The following is an 18,343-nucleotide window of genomic DNA, read 5'->3' as shown; positions in this document are numbered from 1 at the left end:
GCTGTCATCAGGGACCAGCTAACTAGCCCAATGCAGAGCCTGCAGCGATGGCCCTTCCCTTTAAGGGAGGGAAGGACTTTAGATCGCGGCAGTGCTGTACGGGACATTGTGCAGCCCTGCCCCCCACCGCCCTGCCTGCGTCCTTTAGCGCTCCAGAAAGGAAGTGGAGCGCTTGATTTAGCGCTCCACTTCCTTCCTGGAGCACAAACAACGAATTTTGCAAAAGCTGGGAATCATTAGTGCCTGGCGCTAAGTTTCCCAGCTTTCAAAAGTTAGCGCCCCAAATGGGGCGATACTGAATTTCTCCCCCATTGTGTACCAACAACGGGCTAAAATTTAAATTGCTGAAATCACTACTAGGAGTAACAGAACAAATAAAAGCTTGGCATGTTGTTGAACCCCAACCATTTTACAGAAAAAAAATCTGCATGAATGAAGGGAGCCAACCAATGTAACCTAATTTGGATTATTTTGCATTTCTACTTTGATTATATATTTATCTTCTATATTATCAGCCATTATACCATAAAAAGCATTAGGTGACTGTGAGGGCCGAATATGTTGGAGACCACTGGTAAGCCTGATACTTTGCTCCGTACAGTGGATTCCACTTGTTGTCAGCTCTCACTGCTAATTTCACTTACAGTATTGTCATTTAAATTGTTCCAAAATTCATAATGCAATTTGTTCTTTGTGAATTCATGTCTGATGCCCTTTTGCTACTGAGAAGGTTTATTATAAATGTTTGTCACACTATTAAGATGCAAATGTCTGTGGCTATCTCAAAACTGGAAATGTAATTACAACCTTTGCAAAAGGACGGCAGCATTCAAAGCACAGAGTAACTGATTATAAATTTACAGTGATTTTATTGCAAAATGCTCAATCAAAATGTTACTCTGGCACATGATTCTTAATTAAACATTTTCAGCTGGCAAAGTGACAATTACAAGAATCCAATGTACCAAATTTTTCTCAACCTACTCAAAGTTTGGGCACATTATAGACCATACTTTTTTGTTTTAAGCCAATATATGGATAACTCAGTTGCCACACTGAGGACTACTGGTGTGCGTTAGTTATACATAAGTGACAGTAAAGAGAAATTACAAGATGCTGTGACAAAATATGTACAACAGCTTTATTAGGATAATACATTTTAATCAATACTTTTTTCAATACTTATTATGAAAAATCATGATTAGTTTAAAAGGAGCAATTCACCAAGAAACCATATTAGCTCTTCTCTTAGAAGTTGCAACTCAAAATATTAATTCTGCCAGTCGCACTCAAGTGTGGCAAAACAATAGTAGTCATCCATCAAAAACAGAATAAAATATGGTCTACAGACATGTATAACTTACTCTGATAAGATGTACGGAGCCGTTTCAGTGAGTACAAGCTAGACAGGCCACGCATGCAAAGGTTTTCTGTCAGCATGCCAAACCATCACCAGCAGCAGGCAGGCAGAGGAGAGAAAAACAGATATAGGCTAAAGTGAAAGAAAGTGGCATCTAGCTGTAAAATAGCAAGTCTTCATTCAGCAGCACATAGAAGAAACTGGTAGCTGAAAAATAAGTCACTCTTTGTATGCACACCGAGGACAAAGCCATTCCAAAGCAGTTAGGAACAGTGAAGTGAAGGTAAAACTAAGCATTAAAAATGACTATATGTGACCAACACAGAACCATACAATGTAGTTGGATATGTTTATAAAGTCCACACAGGCATGTTATCTATATCTATTCCCTATTCAACAGAACAGAATTATGCTTCAGGTACACAAAAGCCAAATAAATCAAACATGAATGGCATATTGAAAAATTCCCTGAATTCTTAATGGTCAACCAATCATAAGCTATTATGGGCTAGATTTTCCGACCATTCATAATCAATGGTTAAGAAATCTAGCCCATATGCTTGAAACACACTACAGGAAACTTTGTGTTATCCGGAGGCTAAATGTCTGGCAAGCTCGAGCCACCAGCAAAAATCAGGAGCCGTTTTGTTAGGTTTTTTTTCTTCTCGTGGCTTTTTTTTCAACAGTCAGGCTCTGCAAAGTCTCTGTAGCTTAGCAACAGCTTCAGAGAGACGCTTCCAAGGTACGGGCTGACTGTTTAGAAGCTGTTGCTAAGCAACAGTGTTTGTTGTCAGATACGGAGATGAAAAGCTCCGTATGCTTCAACATTAACGCTGGTGTGTCCGGCAGTTTTGAGGGAACGGCAACAGCTCGGTCCCGTCGGTGCCGGATAGCACAAAGTTTCCTGTAGATATATTTGTCATCTTGCCTACTTGATCTAATCGGCTGAGATCTTTTTCCGCCGCCTTCGTCTCCTTGCCCACTTCTTTGGTCAGGAGTCTTTCCCCTACACAGCTGACCCTTTATCCCGTTTTCAGAATTCTTGTTCTACCTGGACCCCTCCCTCTGGCCTCTTAACCTCTCTAGATCTTTTCATTGCAAACTGCCGGCGTGACATCGGCCGTCTCAATTTCTCTGCTCCCCTCACTCACTCCAACCTACCTCCCTCTGAACTTGCAGCACTCCATTCTCTCAGATCCAACCCCGACATTGTCATTAAACCTGCTGACAAGGGTGGTGCTGTTGCTGTTTGGCGAACTGACCTCTACCTAGCGGAAGCTGAACGCCAACTCTCCGACACCTCCTCCTGGACCATGACCCCCACTACCGAACATCAAGCCACCGTTTCCAAGACTGTCATTGACTTCATCTCCTCTGGAGATCTTCCCCCCATGGCCGCCAACCTCATAGTTCCTCAACCCCGCACAGCCCGCTTCTACCTCCTTCCCAAGATCCACAAACAGGACTGCACTGGTAGACCCATCGTTTCAGCCTGTTCTTGCCCCACGGAACTTCTCTCTTCCTATCTCGACACTATTTTTTCTCCCCTTGTCCAGTCTCTTCCCACCTACATCCGCGACTCTTCCGATGCCCTCCGTCACTAACAGTTTCCAGTTTCCTGACCCCAACCGCCTCCTTTTCACCATGGACATACAATCCCTCTACACCTCCATCCCCTACCAGGATGGCCTGAGGGCACTCCGCTTCTTCCTTGAACAGAGGCCCAACCAGTCCCCATCCTCCACCACCCTCCTCCGCCTGGCTGAACTTGTTCTCACATTGAACAACTTCTCCTTTGACTCCACTCACTTCCTCCAAATCAAAGGTGTTGCTATGGGAAGGGCAGGAGATGAAACACATGCCCTTATACCAACCCCCTTCCCACTGTCCAGGGCCCCAAACACCCCTTCCAGGTGAAACAGCGATTTATTTGTACTTCTTGCAATTTAGTATACTGTATTCGCTGCTCACGACGTGGTCTCCTCTACATTGGGGAGACCAAACGCAGATTGGGTGACCGCTTTGCAGAACACATCCGTTCAGTCCGTAAGGGGAACCCCGAGCTTCCGGTCGCCTGTCGCTTTAATTCTCCGCTCCACTCCCACCTCACCGTCCTAGGCCTCTTGCATTGTTCCACGGAAGCTCAGCATAAGCTCGAGGAACAGCACCTCATCTTTCGATTAGGCACTTTACAGCGTTCTGGACTCAACATAGAGTTCAACAATTTCAGATCATAACCTTGGCCCCTATCATATATATATTTTTTATCCACACCTTTTGTTTGTGTCTTTTCTTCTCTCCTACATGGCAGCTGTCTTCCATTCTGCCAGCGCAATTTACACTTAATTTAGAGCCATCCTTTGTTTCTTAACCTGTCCCATTACCCATCTCCTTTTGTCTTGAATATCTTTTAATGTCTCTTAACCGCTCCTGCCTTCCATCCTATCACAGATCTTCCCTTTTGTTATTGCAACGTTAACTCTGTTTCTCTCTTCACAGATGCTGCCTGACCTGCTGAGTATCTCCAGCATTTTCTGTTTTTATTTCAGATTTCCAGCATCTGCAGTATTTTTTTTGATCTAATCTTTCTTGGCCAATTGCCACAAACAGGTTAGGCTGGTCTATTGACCACTTTTGCTACCTAACTATGAATCTTAATATCTCAATATTTTCTGTTTGTCTGTTTTAACTAATTTGAAGCCATATAATATCTAGAATAAATCATGTTCACATACTTAATAGAAATGTGGAATGGTCTGATTTTTTTTCTATCATCACTCAAATTATTTTCTGACTTGTATTTTAACTTTGAGACTACAGTAATGTTTTTACAAAATAATTTGAAGTATAGCAAACATCTTTTTTAATGTTTTAATTAATTTAGAGAATCCTGTAAATCATAAGTTCCTACAGTGCCAATGTTATAATATTCAGTATTACTCATTTATACAAAAGGCTGACGTGGAACATGCCTCTCAACCAGATGTTTGGGGTTTGATTCCTAAGAATGTTTGGTGCTAAACCTGTCTGCCACTGTTTAGGAGCAACCTCCAACAGTAGTTGCTCTGGGCACCAGATGAATCACCACAGTATGACAGGACCTTGGGGAAGGAAGCTGCTTGCTTTGAAGTCAGTGCGCTATCAGCTTATTATGGAGCAATACTTAGTGGTTATTGACAAGTCTAGTTATGACTGTCCTACCAAACTGGCTTAAACAGGCAACCAATGACAATTCATAATCCTGTACGTGCACAACAGAAAAACATAGGATTTAAAAAAATCATGGATGATTGAAAATAGATACATATTTGGAATGAAGCATAATTTTTTGGATAATTTCTTAATTTTAGTAAATTTAATCTCAAAACAACTTTGACATCAATGCAATTAATATACAAGACTGCTGCAGTATTTTGCACTGGTCAACAACTGAAATTTGGGTATGCTGACTTCCCCCAAATATATAACTTTGTTTGAATAGATAAGCAGACAGCACTTTATTTACACCACAAGTGATAGCGGTAAAAAAAAATACATGTGAATAAGCAGAATTTCATGCAATGTGCATTCCACCACAGCAAGTGGTAGCCACTGCAACCTAATATTCGGATTTTACCTGCAGTGAGCTGTTTGCTTTTTCGGGGAGATCTAAGCTGCCGTTGAAATGGGTCACTTGTACCATAAAGCTCAATAGTTCCCATGCTGAGTAGAATGGTCTTCTGCATAAAGTCCACAACAGCCAAACCATTACAGTTTCCAAATGTCACACTGCAGATAAGGTACAAAGAAAAATTGATAGCATTTTGTTTTCATGCTGCAATACACCAATTAATTTATTTAGAATGATGTAGACTCCTATATTACAAAGATCACAAGATAATTACAGATGAAGGAGACATTAAGCCCATCTCAATTCATCCATCCAGAATTACTCTAAAGCGCCACCCCCCACTCCCAGAGCTTCCAATTGGTTCTTAAAAGAATCCAGGCTTTTGATTCCAGTACTCCATCTGGGAGTCCATTCTATGCTTGATCATTCTTTCCGTGATGAGCTTGCTGCTATCAGTTCTAAATTTGCCTTATACTTGTTTAAACCTGTGGCCCTTTGTTCCACTCTCACAATTTGATTAAAAATAATTTTATGGATTTATCACTTCCATACCATTTACAATCTTGTATACTTCTTTAAGATCAACTCTAAGATATCTCCTTTAAAGGCTAAAGTTACTCCAGTCTTTCCTCATAACTTAGACCTCCAAGGCTGGAAATCAGTCTTGAGGCTCTTTTCTGTTTCCAGCGCTTGAATGACTCCCTTGTGAGCTAAAATGGACACAGTATTCGAGGTGGTCTGACCAGAGCACTGTAAAGTTTGACCATGACTTCCTCTGACTTTTATTCTACTCTTTTGGCTATATATTTCAACATTTAATTGGCTTTGTCAATTGTGTGTTTGGATATTTGATGGCTGCATGTATGAAGACTCCTAGGTCTTCTTACAATTTCATGCTTAGCTAATTACCCATATTTCATCCGGTCATATTTATAGCTGAATAAAACACATTTCCAAAGCACTGTCTCCTGTGAGATCTTAGTATTTTGCCTTCACCCATATACAACACATGGACATAAATGTCAAAATTTTTATAACCTCCAGATTAAATGTTTTAACTTGACAATGGTGTCTCACATGAGATGATCTGTTTATGCAATGACACACAATTGGAGTTGTAATTTAGCATTAGTCAGCTTGATGGAAGAATCAGACTATAGCTATGTGGATTATTATTAAATGGGAGATTTAAATTTGTACCATGTGACAATTGCTTGGATCGACTCCACAAGTGTACGTCATGCATTCAAAGATGCACTGCATGAATAAAGACACTGAAGGATAATTTTTGTGGGATTTTTCCGATCTTTTGTTTGATGTTCTTTGATGAAGTAACAGAGAGGGCTGATGATGGTAGTGCAGCAGATGTTGTATATATGGACTTTCTAAAGGCAAGTACCATATAACAGACTTATTCAGAAATTAGAAGCACATGATATTAAAGGGATGATGGTAACTTGGGTACGTAATTGGCTAAGGGATGCGAGGCAGAGAGTATTGGTGAACGGATGTTTTTCTGACTGGAGAGAAGTATGCAGTGGGGTCCCCCAGGGGTTGGTATTAGGAGCATTGCTTTTCTTGTACATAAATGATTTGGACAGGTATAGGGAAGTTTGTGGATGATTCAAAACTTGGCAACGTAGTAAATCGTGAGCAGGATAGTAGCAGACTTCAGGAGGACATAGACAGACTGGTGAAATGGGCAGACACATGGTAGATGCAATTTTATGCGGATAAATGTGAAGTGATGCACTTTGGGAGAAACCACGTGGCGAGGCAGTATAATCTAAATGGTAATATTTTGAGGAGGGTGCAAGAGCAGAGGGACTTGGGCATATTGACAAATCCTTAAAGGTGGCAGGGCATGTTGATAAAGCAGTTGAGAAAGCGTATTGGATAGTTGGCTTTGTAAATAGGGGCACTGAATACAAAAACAAGGAAGACATGCTAAACCTTTACAAATCACTGGTTAGGCCTCAGCTGGAGTATTGTGCATAATTCTAGGCACCACACTTGAGGAAGGATGTCAAGGCTTTGGAGAGGATACAGAGGAGGTTTACCAGGATGACACCCGAGATGAGAGACTTCGGTTATGCGGAAAGACTAGAGTAACTGGAGTTGTTCTCCTTAGAGCAGAGAAGGTTAAGGGGAGACATAATAGGGGTGTCCAAAATCATGAACAGTTTTGATAGAGCAAAAACAAGGAGAAACTGTTTCCAGTTGTAGAAGGGTCGATAACAAGAGGATACAGATTTAAGATAATTGGCAAATGAACCAAAGGTGACATGAGAAAACATTTTTTTACACAGGAGTTATGATGATCTGGAATGCACTGCCCGAAAGGGTGGTGGAAGCAGATTCAACAGTAACTTTCAAAAGGGAATTGGAAAAAACTTGAAGGGGAAAAATTTGCAGGTCTATGGGGAAAGAGCAGGAAAGTGGGACTAATTGCATAGCTCTTTCAAAGAGCTGGCACAGGCATGATGGGCTGAATAGCCTCCTTCTATGCTGCATCATTCTATGATTTCACAATATTCCACCAAAACTTTGATGAATTAATGGTGAGAGCCCCTATGGGAATTCCAGGTGACTATATGTACCTACTAGTTAAAACATTTCTGTTGTGTAGTAACTGTGGAATTTTAAAGAATAACAGGTTACAGAGTCGCTTTCGTAGAAGCCTAAGTTCAAGTTATCTATAGTCTTCATACTTAGGGAATGTGGCATGGTGCTGCAATCTTAAAGAGAGAGATGAAAACAACTCGGGGAAAAAAAGATCTCATATTTTTTCTTCTCTCTGTGAAAGAATGAATTGACTCCATAAATAATTTGATCCATCCCAAGATGCACTGCACAAATAAAGACACTGGAGACAATTTTTGTGGGATTCTTCCGATCTCGTCATATAATTTTTCTTCTCTTTGTGGAAGCACCTCCCTCACACAGTCCAGTAGGGGCTGGAAACTTGCAAGTAGACCATGTGGAATAAGTGCTAATGGATAAGTGATGGCCTGGCTAGGACTTCCACATTTTAAAAAAGGTAGCGATCTTATAGCTTAAGCTTGGTGCTGGCATTTTGCTGAAGGAGAGGGAGGAAATTGAGCAGCTTTAAAGGGCTGCTGACAAGGGATGATGAGAAACTTTAAAGAGATGCAGCACTTAAAGTGGCGCAAATGAGGCAAAAATTACACCACCTCTAAGAAGACTACAAATATTTGTAATGCATATTTCAGCCATTCCAGATGCTGTTTGGACCAAAAACATGGTTAGCACAATAAATGTGGAGGCAGGACACAGAGTTTGTGGGCGATTGGTAGAGAAGCAGGCCCACTTGAACTCCCTGTTTGATGTCTGGCGAAACGGAGGTGATGCTGCATAAGGTGGGTGTGAGGAGGATTGTCCTGTACGCAAATTCAGGGATAGCAGGGCACCACATCTGGCAGGAGTTGGCAGCCAGGCTGTACTCGTGTATGCACTACCCTCAAGAGTCAGGAACAGATGCAGAGGAAGATTGCACATCTGAAGAAAGCTGCCAAGGTAAGCCTGTCCAATGTTCAATTTACCAGGTACATGGCCCATGTATGTATGTCACAGAGTGTTGTGAGGCAACCTGTTGCACATTTAATGTTGGACCATTATAGGCAGGTTCCTGGTCATGCATACCCACGGGGTACAGATTACAAATTACAAATACAACTTACAATTGAAAGCCTTGGCACATACAGCTTCTAAGGGCTTAATACATAAAAGCACCGTAATACAACCTAGCTGTATGAAGCAGGGTCATTTAATGACACCCACGATGGACTACAACTTTAGCACATGCTGTTCACTGTTCATGTGCTGCTTTAAATCACAATGAGTACAAAACTACTTCTCTGCTGGAAAGATGGTCATCTAAAACAGTGGAACAAACCCAAGCTGGAGGAAGGCTCAGAAATGATCAGCTCTGGACTCCCTTGGAAGAGGCTACCACGGATAACCTTGATGGAGTAAGAGAAAGTGAAGCTGCAAGGCTCCTCCAAGCTATGGACTAACACCATCTATTGGACATCCTGGTGAGATGTATGTTGGACATCTTGGGGAGTTAAAGGTAAATAGTTGAACTTCTTTGTATCTTGGAGCAACAGGTTTTCCAAGATAAACTGGATGGCTTTGAAGTGTTGAGGGGGTATGTATAGCGTGTCTTCTGATACGAGAAGTACTTGTGTAAGGAGATATACATGACAATAATGAAGTCAGCCATGAATGATTAAAGTGTAACTTTAGGGCTTGGGTAATAAACATAGGTAGAGGTATCCATTAACTATGGTATAGAAAGATGACGGTTGGTAAAGCATATTCTTCAAAGAGGTTGGGGACCGTTACATGAGGAAGTCTTGTTTGAGGGAATAGCTTTAGAGTAAACAATTATAACTGCTTACATGAACAGACTATCTTCAAAGGATTTGGGAATAGATACGTCATGAGGTATTATCTATGACATCTACCTTTGATGTAGGCAAAATATATGATGTATAAAGGAGCATGGTTTTCAATAGTTCTTCAGAGAGCTCGAAAGATAGAACTTGAAGCTGAAAAGCCACTCTCTTTTGTCTGATTAAGCTGATCATTCAAACCAGTCAGTAATAAAGTCTGTTCCGTATATTACACTACAAAATGTCTCGTGCTTACTCGAAACGTATTGTTGTGAGCCATAGAAGGAAGGAGGTTGACTGCTGACACCATCCAGTTGCCTCATTCTTATTCATCTCCACAGTGGCTTATGTGCAATCACACAAACAACATACACAGTCAGTACCTTGTAATACAAGCTCTACTGAAAACTGTCTCTTGGATACAGCATAGTAACTTGTCACTTTAATGTTATTGTAGATCTGTAAAAGCAGCTTGAATGTACTGCTTCTGTATCCCTTTCACTTATATCTGCAAATACCAACATAGCTACACATATTCCAGAGTGAGCTGAGGAGATAGCATTGAGTGAGTCACGGCGTGAAGGTATGGAAGAGCAGTAACCTGCTGCCCTGATGGTCCTGTGTACTTCGTGAAATGTAGCAGTGAAGTGAAATTGGGCAGTCAAGTGATACTCCTGCTGCTCTTCATTAGGAAAGGAGATGAAAGTGTTGGTCATTCCGAACAATACATCAGGCACCTATCTGATATAAGGGTTATCACTAGCTGATACAGCAGTGCTAGCATGGAATGGGTCGCAGTCAGAAAGCTGAGGGTGGTGGTGACGTTGATTGCCATTGGCAGTGCTGTGTCTATGTTGGAGCTTAGCAACAGGTAGCCTTGCAGCAGATGACAAAGCTCTGCAACAGATTCCTTGCTGGGCTAGTGCCTTCAGAAGCAGTAGTCTTGGGTTACTGGCAGTCAGGTAAGCCACGGCCTCTAGATATGGTTGGTGCCATGCCACGTACAACAAATGCGGCTTAGGTGTCTGATTCCTTTGGCATTCCTTTCCTCATGTTGCACCATTTTAATCATGAAATACTATATTTGAGGTATATCCAAACCAAACCGATCATTGGCGTTACCTTCACTTGTTGTCCTCTCATTGGATTACGCAGCTTCCGCTTAGATGCCTTGTGGCTTTCTGAGCTCCTGTGAAAGTTGGTAGCTTTTTTCATCTGTTCCTGTTCTGTTGTAGTCCTGTAAATGATTCACTTGCAGTCTGCTTTCCAGTGATTTAACGGGAAATAATGGTCCTTTCTTTTGGGATGTTTAAATCTAAACTTACCGTAATGAGTTAATAAAAATTCTTCCCCGTAAAATAAGTCCACAAACACATATTTACAAAAATTAGATTAAAATTGAAAAAAATTCTGATAAAACACTGCATAAAAACATTGGCCCAGTAATTCCTCTCCCAACGCGTGAGTGCGGACGGGGTACTCACACGCGTGCCCGGAGGAATTGCCGGTTTTCAGCGCTGAAAACCGGCATTTCCTCTCCTCTGGCCCAAGGGGTTAAGAGGCAGAACGCATGCGATTTGTGAAGCAGCGCGTGCGCAGTGAAATTCCTTTTTTCCCCCCAGAGTTGCCCGAGTGTAAAGGCCGGAGGTTTTTACGTGTGGAAAAAAGACGTAAGTACTTAGTTTTACAGGTAAGTGGTCTATTAGTACAATTTAGAATTTTTTTTTCCACAGGTTTATTATTTTTAAAGAATTTACAGTAAAGTAAGTTTAGTTTTAGACCCTATTTTTTAAAAATTTATTTTTTTCAAAAATTTGATTAATTGTTTAAAATATTTTAAAAAACTTATTTATAGTTAATTTAATTAGTGGGATGTTTTTTAAAATTTTATTTAAAGTTTAAGTAGTGTTTTGGGCCCCTTACTTTTCATGAGTTTGACAGCTAATACTGTCAAACTCATGAATGACGTTTCCCCTCCCCTGATTGGCTGCACAGTGCTCACCTGATCCCAGCCGGCACATCGAACTAAGTACACCGCTGGATCAGGTTAGCACAGCGTGCCGACATCTGAACCGGGCCAGTCACAGGAAATGCAAGCAGGCCCAGGCTTCAGATGTCGGCACGCCGGGTGAGTGCACATCGGGGGCTTGCACGCGCGGCAAGCTCCCGATCCTAATTTCAGGGCCAATATTGTAAACATTGGAACAAAAAAACCTTGTATTTATGTAATCCGTTTCACGATCTCAGGATGTCCCAAAGTGCTTTACATCCAATTAAGTACTTTGGAAGTGTAGTCACAGTTGTAATGTAGGAAACGTGGCAGCCAAATTCCACACAGCAACCTCCACAAACAGTATGATAATGACCAAATAATTTGTTTTTTTTAATGATGTTGGTAGAGGGATAAATATTGGCCAGGACACCAGGGAGAACTCCACTGCTCTTCTTTGATATAGTGTCATAGGGTCTTTTACGTCCACCTGAGAGGACAGATGGTTTAACGTCTCATCCGAAAGACAGCACCCTCGGCAGTGCAGCACAGCACTCCCTCAGTATTGCACTGAAGTGTCAAGCCTTGATTGTGTGCTCAAGTCTCTGGAGAAAATCCAAAGTCTAGTCCCCTTTAAGACCTCAACAGTTCGAAGCTTCTCTTGCAATCATTCAAATTGGCATTGTAGGAAAAAAGTGCAATCCCAGTGCAAAAGCCAGAAAATTGCGTCATGTATTCATTTAAAATTTTGTATGCATTCTAGCTTTAATAAGGCAATGACACCAAACATATTCAAGAACTCTGACACACAAAATGCAGCCAGATGGAAAATCATGGGCTGAAGGAACTGAGCGTAAAACATGTCCCAATCTGTGCTCCCAATTGTCCAATTCTTCTGAACCCGCACAACCATTGCTCTACGTCAAAAGCTTATGCCAATTCAAATTGTGCAAGATTGTTGTATGAATGAAGTTGTAATACTGCAAGCACTTGAAGTATAGGGGCTACGTCACAAGAAAATCTGGATTTAGTAACTATTTGATTCTATCAGATTTATTATTTATTAAGTAGATTTAAATCCATATCCTCAAATATCACCCACTACACAAACATTTCAATCTGAATTTGTGAGCCTCTACTACTGGTGACACGAGTTTCATTCAGTTTTTTTATTTGTTCATATATTCTTGACATTACCGGCAAACTTGAAAAACTTGATAAACATTAAAGAGAAAAAAAAGGAATAAACCAAGATCTAAGAATATTAATTCAAAAGCCCCAATTTCAGTTTTTTATTGCGTGAGAACATAAAAACTACTTATTTGAAGACTTGGCCGAAGATCTGGATTCCTGCTAGTGAATGTTTACTTATTCAACGGCACAATTATTTCATGATTGTGTTACTTACAGGCCGTAGGCAGAGCTTACTGCTAGGCTTGTGATCTGTTGAGGCGGTTCTCCATCGATCCACACCAGCTGAATGACAAGATTAGCCTGGTACCCAGGAGCCATTTTGACGGGACGAGTTTTCACCCTTAAATGCAAAAATAAGATTATAGGGTAAGAATCCTGGACAAAATAAATTTGTACTGGAGTTATTTTTGAAATTAATAGTAAATTGCAGACATAGAAACTTCTACAGTACATTTACATTACAGTTTTATTTCAAATACCATCATCGCCTATGAGTGAAAAATAACTCCAGGCATTAAAACTGTGCACTTTGTGGTCAATTATTTTTCTCCCATTTTTATTTTCCAGTGCTCTTCCCAATTATCTACAGTGTCTGCTTTAGATGAGAGATTGGGACAATCCTGGTATCTTCCTGATTCCCATCATACTCCTTGGCCCAGAATCTGCTGACAATATAACAGATCAAAGGGGGGAAAATTTCAGTTGGTTGCGCCTCCCGTTAGCGCCTTAAGAGGGTGCCAAGTGGGGCGCAAAGCAACTAGCGCCCGGGCGCGGCGATGTTTGTGCCACTCATGAAATTAACTAGACATTTTGCAGCGGCGCTAAACACTACCGCTACGATCTCCTGCGCCGGCAGATCGTGACGTCAGTCGAGTGCGCAACGCCCCGGACCGGATATTGAGTGGCGCCCCCTGCCTTACCGCCTGCTGCAAGCAACGACAAGTTGAGGGGTGCGTTCTGCAGTCAGAAAGGGACTGGGGGAGCGCTATTTAAAGGCGACCACTTCCTGCCTTTTTTTGTTGGTGACATTTTTGCACCACGCATTCTGAGAGAGAGAGACAGACTTCTGGAGAGATTCAACGCTGTGTAAAAGAGTTTAGGGTACTGAGCAGCACTTTGCAGGTTCATTTTGATTTGCCCTTCCTTGTATCAATTTAGAAGAGACTGTGGGGGCTGCACTGTGAGCTCTTTCCCTGGGTCACTCCATTGTTCTTTCCAACAGATTTGATGTACAAGTCTCTCCAGGCTGAGATTCAAGGCTGCAATGAGCAGGATGTGGATGGAGAGCAAGATCAACCCACCCCTTTAAGAACTGGCTGGTGCCATTGTGTCTGTGTTCCATTGCTGACTGACATCACATGTGCTTCGCCTGCCCTCTGAGGTAACGCCTCGCTCCTCGGCCTTAGCGCCTTAAGAGAGGTGTGTAGCGCCTGATTTAGCGCTCCAATCACCTCCAGGGGCGATAAAAGTCAAGTTTGCTGTCGGAGGCGATAATTAGCGCCAGGCGCTAAACTTTGCGCACCGCCAATAATGGCGCCCCAAATGGGGTGATACCGAATTTTTCCCCCAAAGGGTTTAACTTCCTTTCTGCATTATTTTTAAAGTAGGAGTGTCCAAACAACAGACTACAATTTGGATCTGGCCCGTGAGCTTGGACTATCCAGTTTACATACATTGAGTGAGACTGTAGACATCTTTCTCTCTGTAGGTACCAGCACCTTCATTGTCACGGTCACTTCTTACTTTCTGCTGCCGTTACGGCAAGAGATTGAATACTGCTGCGGGAGGGAATTCTCACATCATGAATTCTCATCCACAATATGCAGTGGCATTCAATCACTAAGAGAAGGAGGAGGTAGGAATTGGCATCCATGTTGACTGGGGAAGAAGCCTGGTGCCACACTGGAGTGAAGAGAGTGCCAGGATGAAATTGGAATGGAAGGCAGGGTGCCAGATTGAACTGAGTGTAAGGGGGAGCAAGAAGGGAAACAGAGGACAAAGAGTACAACCATGTACTAGAGAGGGGAAGAAAAATGTACTGAGGGAGAGGTAGAAAGAAATGTGTCAAAGCATCGAAAGGAAGACAAAAAGTTAGGACACCCGAGTTTAAGCATTCAGATTAACTTCTCGTCTGAACTATTTTAAAGTGGTTGCTAATCCATTCATTTTAAATTATTAGATCTCTTGTGGTATTGTTCACAGTGAGTCAGAGGATGTACTGCTTTATAACAGGGGCCCCAAAAATCCACATGGTGGCGCATTTAAGTTTAAGTGCCGAGATGCATTTGTCCAACCAATACTGCTTACTCCAAAGTTGACAGGTTCAAGGGGAGGTCATGTGATTTTCATGCCTTTGGCAGGCTAGGCATGCAGCTGGGGCTCTCACCCATTGAAGAGACCGGAAAGTCCATCTGAAAAGTCCAGGGTTGGGAGGAAGATTGCCTGGTTTTCCCCCCTCCCCAACCAGAGAAGAAAAATTTAGGTGGCCCGTGGCTCCCATACAAACTCTGCTTCAAAAAATACAAAGAAAAACTGAGTGTGCTGATCTGCAGGGATCCAGGCCTCGATCTTGGCCTAGATGCCCAGATGGGTGCAGGTCCGCCAATAAGGTTGGTCTAACCAAATGTACCTATGCCAACCATACACTGGGTCCCTAATAAGACCTGGGTGTAAGGAACTCCAACATTCAGAATCGCACCCTCATTTGCATCAATGGTTTTGTAAGGGGTCTGCAGGGGCTTCATCCTCACCCAGAGTAACTAGCCAAGCTTCTGGCAAGCTCCTGCCAAAGTTACAGTGAGAGTCGGCCTGAATGGCTACAGATTTTCAGGCGGATAACATGAGAGCTACTGATTTACTAAAAATAGTATTCTGGGATTTTAATTGGTGCTTTGGGAATTGAATTCCTTGACACTCCATTAATCTGTGAAAACCTTGATAGAGTGGCCTTTATTTTATACACATACTAGCTGGAGTGCCCGGCGGTGCCGAGGGTTTTTTGAGGGCATGTTGTTATGAAAAAAGTAGAAATAATTTATATAAATGAGTTTGTCTGTCTGTCTGTCTGTGTGGGAAGGAGAGAGTGAGAGAGGGAAAGAGAGAGAGAGAGACTGGGGGGGGGGGAGAGGGGCCCGGGGATCGAGAGACTGGGGGGAGGAGAGAGACTGGGGGGAAGAGAGAGAGACTGGGGGGGAGAGAGAGAGAGAGACTGGGGGGGGGAGAGAGAGAGAGAGAGATACTGGGGGGGAGAGAGACTGGGGGGAAGAGAGACTGGGGGGAGAGAGAGACTGGGGGGAAGAGAGAGAGAGAGACTGGGGGGAAGAAAGAGAGAGAGACAGAGACTGGGGGGGAGAGAGAGAGAGAGACTGGGGGAGAGAGAGAGAGAGAGACTGGGGGGAGAGAGAGAGGGAGACGGGGGAAGAGAGAGAGGCTGGGGGGAAGAGAGAGAGAGACTGGGGGGAAGAGAGAGAGACGGGGGAATGAGAGAGAGAGAGACTGGGGGGAAGAGAGAGAGACTGGGGGGGAGAGAGAGACTGGGGGGAGGAGAGAGAGACTGGGGGGAGGAGAGAGAGACGGGGGGGGAAGAGAGAGAGAGAGGCTGGGGAGAAGAGAGAGACGGGGGGAAGAGAGAGTCTGCTGGATTTAGTTCGGGATTAGCCTGGAGAGGGGGGGAAGGAGCACCTCAGGCCTGGCCCGATGGACCCCTGCGAAGGAAGAAGGCGAGCTCTCCCTCCCTCTCCCACCCCCACTCTTTCCCTCCCTCACCCTCTCTCTCTCCCTCCCCCTCTCTCTCCCTGCCCCTCTCTCTCTCCCCTCTCATCTCTCCACACTCCCCCTCTCTCCCCGCTCTCTCTCCCTCCCTCCCCTGCCTCTCTCCCTCCCTCCTCCTCTCTCTCTCCCTCCCCCTGTCTCTCCCTGCTTTCCTCTCTGTCCCTCCCTCCCCTCTCCCTCTCTCGCGCCTCAGGCCCGGACACTGAGCCGAGCCCCGGGACCGGGCCGAGGGGGGGAAAGGCCGAGTCCCCGGCCCGCGGCCGCAAACGGAGCCGAGCCCCGGGACCGGGCCGAGGGGGGGAAAGGCCAAGTCCCCGGCCCGCGGGCGCAAACGGAGCCGAGCCCCGGGACCGGGCTGAGGGGGGGAAAGCCCGAGTCCCCGGCCGCAAACAGAGCCGAGCCCCGGGACCGGGCCGAGGGGGGGGAAAGCCCGAGTCCCCGGCCGCAAACGGAGCCGAGGACCGGGCCGAGGGGGGGAAAGCCCGAGTCCCCGGCTGGGGCCTCCAGCTCCACAAGGTGGGGAGACCTTCCCTGGAAGACAACTGAGTTCCTTCATACGTGAAATGGATCACTTCATTTCTAACTGTTCCTAAATACTATTTAAAACTGAATTAATTTGTTCCTTTCCTTAGTTCCCTGTATTAAAGTTCAGGTTTTTAAGCACCCCATAGCTAAGAAGACAACTGCACTACATGATCTGGCATTAAGCCATATAGAACAGGAAGGTGGCAGCTGTTAAAATGTGAATAAAAGTAAAAGCTGAGGTAAAGATGGCCGAATTAACGGCTGTTTGAAAGATTAGGCCCCGCCCACACACGCCATGAAACGCCCCCCGTGACGCAGCGCGCTCCCCCTGTACGATTGGTCAACCTTCACGTCACTCAATGCTAATGAGCGGATTTCCCCCGTATGATTGGCCAACCACTAATGAGCGGAATTTTGAACATTTTTTGTCTACTGTCCGAAAAATTTTTGTCTGACCAAAAAGTAAATATGCCTAGGACACCCTCCTAATCATAACCTTTCTTTTGATATATGTGTAGGTACGCTCTATAACTTTTGAGTGATGCCCGGACAGACAGACAGACACCACTATCCTTTTTATATATATTGTATTGTATAAGATATTTCTTTACCTCATATGTATTCAATTTTTATGACTTACCAGTTATAAAGCTGAGAATACAGTTAGATGGTACATATTTTGGAGCTACATATCAACTTTTTAGCAGTTCTGGGTAGATGGTGGTTTTATTTTGTTGTACTGGGGCAAACTTGTGCTTTGGTTGAATTGGGGGATGGTCCTTGGTTTTAGTAGCACTGAAATGGGAATTCTGGAATCATTGTGGTGGAGGTGTTGGGGTTTAGCAGCACAGAGGTGGAATCCTTTGTCTGGCATCACTGTGGAGAGCGAACATAAGTTTGATAGAACTATTGGAGGAGGAACCTGATCTTGGCAGATCTGGGGGTCACTGGTAGATGTTGTGTCTGTCAGTAGTGGGCTGAAGGGGAAAAATAATCTTGGCAGCATTCTGCAGGTGTGGGGCTATCCTAGCACTTGTAGTACTAGTTTACGACTTTCCAAGAGATCTCCCCAAACATTAAATTTGGTATATTTCGATAGGTTTCTGGGAGTGTACATCTGTGTCTCTCCCTCTGTCTTACAAATGTGAATAATTAGCATGTTTCCCATTACTGTCAACAAAAGACGAAATGATAATCAGATGATAATTAGCCTTGTTTTCTTTCAAATGTAAACTCATTTTTAGAAAATAATTCAAGTTAGGATGAGGAAAGACATGTGAAAACTTAATATGATTTCTGAAGTTTATACAGTACTGTACTTATAATTCAAAACCAACAAAATCTGCAATAGTTGTGTAATCAATAGTTTGTCATGTTTTTATCTCTTATTTTCTCTCTCACACACAGCCCTTCTTTAAAAAAAAATATAAACTTTAACCTGAACAAAGCTTTTCAAATATGTCTTGTAGCTTTTC

At 43.4% G+C, this 18,343-nt stretch overlaps 1 protein-coding gene across 2 annotated transcripts in view; it reads right to left on the bottom strand.

Moving 5' to 3' along the window:
• Positions 1-18,343, bottom strand: part of stxbp5l (syntaxin binding protein 5L) — a 583,450-nt gene that overhangs the window by 149,784 nt on the left and 415,323 nt on the right. The window contains exons 17-19 of one of the 2 annotated variants that reach the window (XM_086006840.1): positions 12,787-12,912; positions 4,977-5,128; positions 1,365-1,430 (exon numbers count right to left, since the gene is read on the bottom strand). In XM_086006840.1, the coding sequence (XP_085862966.1) occupies positions 1,365-1,430; positions 4,977-5,128; positions 12,787-12,912 (344 nt within the window). The remainder of the gene's footprint in view (positions 1-1,364; positions 1,431-4,976; positions 5,129-12,786; positions 12,913-18,343) is intronic. The other variant, XM_086006841.1, reaches the window with a different exon arrangement.

Source organism: Somniosus microcephalus, chromosome 14, assembly GCF_052327205.1.
Source record: "Somniosus microcephalus isolate GS21.2 chromosome 14, FLI_Smic_1.0, whole genome shotgun sequence".
Taxonomy (NCBI): domain Eukaryota; kingdom Metazoa; phylum Chordata; class Chondrichthyes; order Squaliformes; family Somniosidae; genus Somniosus; species Somniosus microcephalus.
The sequence above is the reverse complement of the archived record's forward strand: the minus strand, read 5'-3'. Positions and strand labels throughout refer to the sequence as shown.